This window comes from Salvelinus sp. IW2-2015, unplaced genomic scaffold (genome assembly GCF_002910315.2).
Source record: "Salvelinus sp. IW2-2015 unplaced genomic scaffold, ASM291031v2 Un_scaffold537, whole genome shotgun sequence".
NCBI lineage: Eukaryota > Metazoa > Chordata > Actinopteri > Salmoniformes > Salmonidae > Salvelinus > Salvelinus sp. IW2-2015.
In genome coordinates, this window is record NW_019942569.1 from 184175 (window position 1) to 194174 (window position 10000).

General features: G+C 44.5%; 1 protein-coding gene across 1 annotated transcript in view; it reads left to right on the forward strand.

Moving 5' to 3' along the window:
- Nucleotides 1-10000, forward strand: part of LOC112068462 (uncharacterized) — a 164120-nt gene that overhangs the window by 44361 nt on the left and 109759 nt on the right. Inside the window, 1 exon segment of the mRNA XM_070438164.1 lies at nt 4529-4689. Coding sequence (XP_070294265.1) covers nt 4529-4689 — 161 coding nt within the window.

Below are 10000 nucleotides of genomic sequence, written 5' to 3' on the forward strand. Positions count from 1 at the left end.
TCTACATCCTACCAGGAACCAGTGATACTGTCTGACTCTACCATCCTACCAGAACATGATACTGTCTGACTCTACCATCCTACCAGACACAGTGATACTGTCTGACTCTACCATCCTAGCCAGACACAGTGATACTGTCTGACTCTACCATCCTACACAGACACAGTGATACTGTCTGACTCTACCATCCTACAGACCAGTGATACTGTCTGACTCTACCATCCTACAGTGATACTGTCTGACTCTACCATCCTACCAGACACAGTGATACTGTCTGACTCTACCATCCTACCAGACACAGGTGATACTGTCTGACTCTACCATCCTACCAGACGCAGTGATACTGTCTGACTCTACCATCCTACCAGACACAGTGATACTGTCTGACTCTACCATCCTACCAGACGCAGTGATACTGTCTGACTCTACCATTCCTACCAGGCACAGTGATACTGTCTGACTCTACCATCCTACAGACGCAGTGATACTGTCTGACCTCACCATCCTACCAGACACAGTGATACTGTCTGACTCTAACATCCTACCAGACACAGTGATACTGTCTGACTACCATCCTACCAGCACAGATGTACTGTCTGACTCTACCATCCTACCAGACACAGTGATACTGTCTGACTCTACAATCCTACCAGATACAGTGATACTGTCTGACTCTACCATCCTACCAGACGCCAGTGATACTGTCTGCTCTACCATCCTACCAGACGCAGTGATACTGTCTGACTCTACCATCCTACCAGACCAAGTATACTGTCTGACTCTACCATCCTACCAGACGCAGTGATACTGTCTGACCTACATCCTACGCATCCTACAGCGATACTGTCTGACTCTACCATCCTACCAGACGCAGTGATACTGTCTGACTCTACCATCCTACCAGAACGCAGTGATACTGTCTGACTCTACCATCCTACCAGACACAGTGATACTGTTTGACTCTACCATCCTACCAGACACAGTGATACTGTCTGACTCTTAACATCCTACCAGACACAGTGATACTGTCTGACTCTACCATCCTACCAGGACACAGTGATACTGTCTGACTTTACCATCCTACCAGACACAGTGATACTGTCTGACTCTACCATTCCTACCAGACACAGTGATACTGTCTGACTCTACCATCCTACCAGACACAGTGATACTGTCTGACTCTACCATCCTACCAGACACAGTGATACTGTCTGACTCTACCATCCTAGCAGACACAGTGATACTGTCTGACTCTTACCATCCTACCAGACACAGTGATACTGTCTGACTCTACCATCCTACCAGACAGTGATACTGTCTGACTCTACCAGTCCTACCAGACACAGTTGATACTGTCTGACTCTACCATCCTACCAGACACAGTTGATACTGTCTGACTCTACATCCTACCAGACACAGTGATACTGTCTGACTCTACCATCCTACCAGACACAGTGATACTGTCTGACTCTACCATCCTACCAGACACAGTGATACTGTTGACTCTACCATCCTACCAGACACAGTGATACTGTGCTGACTCTACCATCCTACAGTGATAATGGTGTAACTAATTAAAACATGTACAGAGTCATTCAATAGCTAATAAACATCATAAATGAGCAGCGATGAAAGCACTTTCCTCATTCCATCCTTCACTCTATTTCATTTATAACCAGGCCCCCCTTTTTTTTCTGACACGTTTACTCTATCAATTTCTTAGGCCGCGTCCCTAAATCGCATTCTTCTATATTTAGGGAATAGGGAGTCATTTGGGATGCATTGCTTTCTGAAGCGCTCTATTACACCACAGCACAGGAGGACTCCCTATTCACCTCCAGCGTCATCAAAAATTCTCCCGCGACCTCTGCAGTGCTCAGCTACGTAGCTGCATTGGTCATTATCTCTCCTTCCTCGCTTGGTTCTTTCTTTCTCTCAAGCCCCCCCTTCATCTCTACTCTCTTTTCTCCTCCCTATTTTCTTTGTTCCCTCTTCTCATTATGTTCTCTCTCTCTTCTCTCTCCCTCATCTCTTTCTCTCTTCCTCTCGCATCTCTCTCTCCCTTCTCGCATTCTCTCTCTTCTGTTCTCTCTCTCTCATTGCTTCTTCTCCTCCCTCTCTCTCTCATCCTCCCTCTCTCTCCTCGTGTCCCTCTCACTCCTCTCTTACCTCATACTCCTCTCTCAGGGCCTGTGTTGTGCTACACAGCGTAGAGAGTAGCACAGTATACTCATTTCTTGTCTCAACCAGCTCAGATTGATTTGCACCCGGGGTTCCCTCCCCTGTTGGGCGAGAAACAGTCACGCCATTCTAAAGTATGTAGATGGCATCAGGGCCAGGGAATACCAGGTCCAAGTCACGCTGCAGCTCTGCTTTTTTCTTCTGCAGCCTCACAGACATCAAATGAAGGAAGCTCTAGTAATGGAGGCTCTAGTAATGGGAAGCTTAGTGAAGGAAGCTCTAGTAATGGGAAGCTTAGTGAAGGAAGCTCTCAGTGAAGGAAGCTCTAGTGATAACGAGCGAAGGTTTCAGTACGTAAAGGAACGCTATGGCTGAAGGAGGGGCTCTAGTGAGAAGGACAGTTATAGTGAAGGAAGCTCTACGTGAAAGGAATGCTCAGTAAAGGACAAGTTACTCTTAGTACATTGGAAGCTCTAGTGAAGGAAGCCTAGTAAGGAAGCACTAGTTAACTAGTGAAGCTCTAGTAAAGGAAGCTCTAGTGAAGGAAGCTCTAGGTAAAGGCAGCCACCTAGTAATGGAAGCTCTGTGAAGGAAGCTCTAGTGAGAAGCGTCTCGTGAATGGTAAGCTCTAGTGAATGGAAGCTCTAGTAAAGGAAGTATATAGTGAAGAAGCTATAGTGAAGTAAGTATAGTAAAGGAACTCTAGTGAAGGAAGCCTAATAAAGGAAGCTCTTAGTGAAGGATGCTTGAGATAACATGGCAGGCACTGAGGGCTGGGGGGGGGGGTCATTGTTTGTGTCCTAAAGGGAACCCTATTCCTCATGTAATGCAGTACTTTTGATCAGGGTCCATATGGTCTCTGGTCTATAGTAGTGCACTATGTATAGGGAATAGGGCTCTGGTCTATAGTAGTGCACTATGTATAGGGAATAGGCTGCCATAGGGCTCTGGTCTAAAGTAGTGCACTATGTATAGGGAATAGGGTGCCATTTGGGATACATTCTATGATTTCTTCATCCGTTCACACACTCATCTCTGTGATGTCAGAATAACCTTGCAGCTGACCGCTGCCTGTAACATCCATGATAATAACACCAGATAATAAAATATTACTTTTATAAATTAGTGCTGGTCAGAGTGCTGATCTAGGATTAGGTCCCCTCTAATCCATATAATCGTATTCATTATGATTAATCTAAATGAAGGTCAAATWTATCCTATATCAGCACTCCTACTATGACAATACTGGCCCTGATTCTGTTCTTTAAATAACTGTTATAATTAGCTGAACATTCTCGCTAGATTGCAATGCATTGGTRTCAAGGGACCTACCGTTTTCCAGGAAAACATTCCTGCACCATTACACCACTACTGCTACCAGCCTGTACCGTTGACACCAGGCAGGACGGGTCCATGGACTCATGCTGTCTGTAGGAGCGAACCATTTTCGTGATCGGGGCGGTGTACCTAATAAACTGTCCACTGAGTGTATACTGATGCTGTTGGGAGAGTAGTAGTAGATGTACGGCTCTGATGCTGATATACTCCAACATGAAGTACTATTGTGTTGGTATGTGATTTGATGGCAGGGTTGAGGGTACACTGACGGTAATACACTCCTACTTGAAGTATGACACCATGTCACCATGACGCCGTGTCGCTGTGACGCCGTGTCGCTGTGTCGCCATGACACAGTGTCACCATTTCACCATGACACCATATCACCATGACACAGTGTCACCATGACACCATGTCACCATGACACCATGACATGACACCATGAAACCCTGACTCCTTGACAGGAGGGACCCCTGAGTGATTGGAGTCATTCCGCCCTCCTCGGAGAGACACCCCACTGTCTCTCCGACACCCCCCTCTCTCCTCTCAGAGGGGCGGTGGTAACCTGGAGAAGCAGGACAGGAACTGGAGAAATGACGGTTCAAACCCTAAGGGAAAATAAGGCAGAGGGTTGATGGTATCAGAATCTCAGGGTGCTGCCATTAACTACTGCAGCGTAGCCTAGTGGTTAGAGTGTTGGACTAGTAACCGAAAGGTACAAATCTGTCGTTCTGCCCCTGAACAGGCAGTTAACCCACTGTTCCTAGGCTGTCATTGAAAATAAGAATTTGTTCTTAACTGACTTTAAATAAAGGTAAAATGACTACTGCCATTGACTTACTGCCATTGTGCCCTTGAGCAACTTAACCCAAGCAGCTGACCCTGTGCTGCTCCCAGCCTATGATGGTGTCTGGGTTAGGGGAACAACACAAGACAGCAAAAACTCTGATGCACATTGGACAATTAAATTAATTAAACTCTCTCCCTCTCCCCCTATCCCTCTTTCCAGGCATGCACACAAGCATCAGTGAGATCCTGAAGGAGAAGACCCTGAAGCCGTCCCGTCGTAGCCTGCCCTGCCTGGCCCAGAGCCAAACCCACCCACAGAACATCAACCACTTCCTGTCCATGCCCCTCACCCCCGACAACAAGCCCCAGACACACCCACAGGCAGGAATTTTATCACCATAATTAGGTCACGATCAGGGTTGACCAGTCAATTCAGAAAGTAAAACAAATTCCAAAGTCAGATTTAGCATCTTTCTCATTTAGAACGGGGAGGGGACATTTGACCCATAGACTTGCACTTAACATGCAAAGAGAGGGGTGGAGCTAGTRCCCTGCTTCCGCTCCTCATTCTACTGTTTTTATAGTCTTTTCTAGTATTTTTTTTAACACAGATTTTATATTTTAATCGCGATTCTCAGCTAAATATATGTCTTCTTCCACCTCTAACCTCAGGACCATCTGCAGTCAGTGCCTCAACTCCAGGTTCAGGACCAGGCCCAGCTGGCTGACCCCTGGCTACAGCACCAGGCCCAGGACCACTGCCAGATCCAGGCACAACACACCCAACCTCTGACCCACAGTCACAGCACTTCCTGCACCCTCATCTCCTCCAAGACAGGTCAGTGAGTCGGTCAGGTCAGTTGGTCGATCAGTCGGTCGGTCTGTCAGTTGGTCGATTGGTCTGTTTGTCGGTAGGGGGAGACCATTATCGTCTAATGAGGTCATTGTGGTGTGATGCAGGGGGAGACCATTATTGTCTAACCAGGTCATTGTGGGTTGATGCCGGGGGAGACCATTATCATCTAATGAGGTCATTGTGGTGTGATGTAGGGGGAGATCATTATCATCTAACCAGGTCATTGTGGGTTGATGCAGGGGGAGACCATTATCATCTAACGAGGTCATTGTGGTGTGATGCAGGGGGAGACCATTATCATCTAACGAGGTCATTTTGGTGTGAGGTAGGGCGAGACCATTATCGTCTAACGAGGTCATTGTGGTGTGATGCAGGGGGAGATCATTATCATCTAACAAGGTCATTGTGGTGTGATGCAGGGGGAGACCATTAACACTGTCAGCCACAGCATCATGAATAATCTTGATGGTCCTCTCTCTGCACTATAATTTCTACTGTTTATCACGGACTGTTTACTGTTCATCATATCATGAGTACATAATCCACTGAATAGACTGGTACTTAATGCACCGTCATGTAAGATTTGTTTATGACAATTCTGAATGCAATCGCAGGAAAATCACTTTTGAAAGCAGTTTTGGATGGGGATCCCAGCTTTCCATTGCTGCCACGTTTATTTTTCTACTCCTGAAGGGGGTGACATCATTAATGCTTGGCTGATTCAGAGGGGTTGGGTTAAATGCGGAAGACACATTTCAGTTGAATGCATTCAGTTGTACAACTGACTAGGTATCCCCCTTTCCTTTCCCTTTCCCTTTAGGCGCAACAGATCTCTTACAGGGGCAATGACGTCTTAAAAGGGCAATGACAAACACTACATGGACAAAAGTATATTTCAGCCACACCCGTTGCTGACAGGTGTATAAATTGAGCACACAACCATGCAATCTCCATAGACAAACATTGGCAGTAGAATGGCCCGTACTGAAGAGCTCAGTGACTGAAGAGCTCAGTGACTTACAATGCCACCTTTCCAACAGGTCAGTTTGTCAAATTTCTGCCCTGCTAGAGCTGTGGAAACGTCTAGGAGCAACAACGGCTCAGCCGCGAAGTGGTAGGCCACACAAACTCACAGAACTGGACTGCCGAGGGCTGAAGCGAATAAAAATAAACTGTCCTCTGTTGCAACACTCACTACCAAGTTCCAAACTGCCTCTGGAAGGAATGTCAGTGTAACAGTTTTGCTTCCGTACCTCTCCTCACCCCTACCTGGTCTCGAACCAGGGACCCTCTGCACACATCAACAACTGACACCCACGAAGCATTGTTACCCATCGCTCCACAAAAGCMMCGGCCCTTGCATGGCAAGGGGAACAACTACTTCAAGGTCTCAGAGTGAGTGACGTCACCGATTGAAATGCTATTAGCGCGCACCCCACTAACTAGCTAGCAATTTCACACCAGTTACATCAGCACAAAAACTGTTTGTCGGGAGCTTCATGAAATGGGTTTCTATAGCCGACCAGCCGTACACAAGCCTATAATCACCATGCGCATTGCCAAGCGTCGGCTGGAGTGGTGTAAAGCTTGTTGCCTTTGGACTCTGGAGCAGTGGAAATGCGTTCTCTGGAGTGATGAATCATGCTTCACCATCTGGCAGTGCGATGGACTGGGTTTGGCACTATGCCCCAATGCATAGTGCCAAGGGATGGACCTTTCCTGTTACAGCATGACAATGCTCCCGTGCACAAAGCGAGGACCATACAGAAATGGTTTGTTGAGATCTGTGTGGAAGAACTTGACTGGCCCTGACCTCAACCCCATCGAACACCTTTGGGATGAATTGGAACGCCGACTGCGAGCCAGGCCCAATCGCCCGACATCAGTGCCTGCCCTCACTAATGCTCTTGTGGCTAAATGGAAGCAAGTCCCCGCAGAAATGTTCCAACATCTAGTGGGAAGCTTTCCCAGAAGAGTGGAGGCTGTTATAGCAACAAAGGGGGGGACCAACACCATATTAATGACCATGATTTTGTAATGAAATGTTCGACGAGCAGGTGTGCAGATACTGTTGGCCAGAAACCAACCAAATTAAAACATTTGAGTGAATAATAGTGAATAATAATTTCAAAATAATAATGAATAATAACAATCAGGATGTTGTGTCCAATGAATGATGTTTATAAACCCTGGTTTGTTGACGCCATTGAGAGGCTTTGAAGCCACTGGTCGGCCATATTGGGACTCCCCAGTAGAAGCAGTCCACCATAGGAATGAATGGAATTCTACAGTATTTCAATGAAATGTTCAATTAAGGACTAAATTACATGTATATAAGAATGGTTGTTGTTGTAGTGCAGACAGTAACATTAGTACTCTCTGAAAATAATACTTTAAAGATTATTTATATGTTTAGTTCACATAATCTAATTTAAAAGTATGCATTTAAGTGTCTGTAAGAGAATAAACGTGTCAAAAAATTATGTAGACTAAACATTAATAMATGTATTTATATAAGGCTTCCAAACATGTTTTACAAATRAGGAGTACTAAGATGGCTGTGCGGTGGCTTCAGTACAGCGCCCCCCTGTCAGTCATCCAGGGTTTATACACATCATTGTGTCCAATGGAGGTAAATACAGATGGACCAATCCCATGCTTCTGTCTTTCTATTTATAGCCACTATGCTGCATCAGTTGGGCTACAGGTAATAATGCCTTTTGCTAATAGCACATCTGGTGATAATATTTATATATATTTTTTCCAATATGTTATTGGGCTCATTTCTRRATTCTATATTATATTATTATTATATATATTATATTATTATTATTTATATATATTATATTATTATTATTATTATTTATATTATTATTATTTATATATTATATATATTATATTTTAGATGATGTCAGCATCATACTTTAAAAAAATAAAATAATTTTGAAGTAGAATGTCCTCATTTTAAAAAGTCTCCAGATCTGAGCTTCTCAGTCCTTCTACATAAAAAATGATCCCTAAGCAAGATGACTGGAATTGGTTAAACCCGCAGTTAAAAAACATGTACAAAGTTGATCCTCTTTCCCTAAAAGCATGATGGTCATTTTGCCCCCCGCAGACAATCGACCTGAGATCGATTTAAGTTTCAGTCATGGGATTTTTTTGTTGTTGTTACTTGAAAACATGTTCTAGGGGTTTTATTCATTGTTGGCAGACTGTATAATTCTATTAAGTACCGTATTAGAAAATATGAAGTGGATATTCAATTGGCAGATCCAGAGGTTAAGCTTAGACATAGGGGTTAATGAACCACCATCCAGAACCTTTACAAAATCTGCTATTTTTACATAGATTTTCATCGTGGCAGTGACTGCTTTGTCACGTTCGTCATATGAAGGAGACCAAGGTGCAGCGTGGTATATGTACATTCTTATTTTAATAAAGAAAGAACACTGAACAAACTAACAAAACAACAAAACGAACGAAACGTGAAGCTATATGAATAGTCCAGACAGGCAACTAAACATAGAACAAGAACCCACAAACACCAAAGGGAAAAATGGCTACGTAAATATGATCCCCAATCAGAGACAATGATAAACAGCTGCCTCTGATTGGGAACCATATCAGGCCACCATAGACATACAAATCACCTAGACCGACAAAAACCCTAGACATACAAAAAACCCTAGACAATACAAAAACTAACGTACCCACCCTAGTCACACCCTGACCTAACCAAAATATAAAGAAAACAGAGATATCTCAGGTCAGGGCGTGACATGCTTACACATAATATGCTTCTACACCTGCATTGCTTGCTGTTTGGGGTTTTAGGCTGAGTTTCTGTACAGCACTTCGAGATATTAGCTGATGTACGAAGGACTATATAAAATAAACTTGATTTGATTTGATTTGAATTTGAAATGATTGTGAGACAGCTTCAGGAGGTAGGGAGGTGTCATGTGACGGTTGCTGATGAAGGCTGTCACCACTGAGGGGGAAACTATGCAGCGGTGTGGTGAGAAACACACCACATTGAGACTCTGTGGAGTAGTTAAAAAAAGGAAAATAAATCCTTCACCTCTGATGATGAAATCTGTAGCAGTAGGAGAATTCACTCAAAAGACCATTCACATTCAAATGAGTAGTTTAGCATGACTCAGAAGTCTCTGTGCATCCTAGATGGCACCCTATTACCCTACATAGTGCACTACTTTGCACCTAGGGCTCTGGTCGAAAGTAGTGCACTGTCTAGGTCACAGCCTCTGTCTATTCTGAGCACGATCCGAGCAGAGAAAAATACACCCTGGTGTCAGATCCGTTTGTGCCGTCAGATCTGTGACGAAGGCTAGTTAAAAATACGATCATGATGCAGGACTCGTGGAACTAACGCTCCCCGTCTCTCTCGAGGTCACGTTTGGGTCATGGCTAAAAAATGAGAGGATCCAAAAGAGCTGTGAGCTCTGTGTGAAAATCCCCCCTCGTTTGGATTAAATAAAACTGATAAAAGCTTCCAGACTTCTTTCAGACTCCGGCGATGGCAGAACGACTGACATGATTTAGCTTTGAACTCACACTCATCCTTTACCCCCCCCCCCACTGATGCTTCCATAGGGGGGTAGTGTCCCAAATGGCTCCCTATTCCCTATGTAGTGCACTACTTTAGACCAGAGCTCTATGGACCATTTGGTCAACAGTAGTGCACCACTTTTTAGGGAATAGGGAGTCATTTGGGACGAAGCCCTAGAGTAGAAACGCTTCACAGTATGAACACGGACCTTTCTGCCACCTCCATACGTGACATTGCTTGTTATAAAGGTCACGTTAATAATG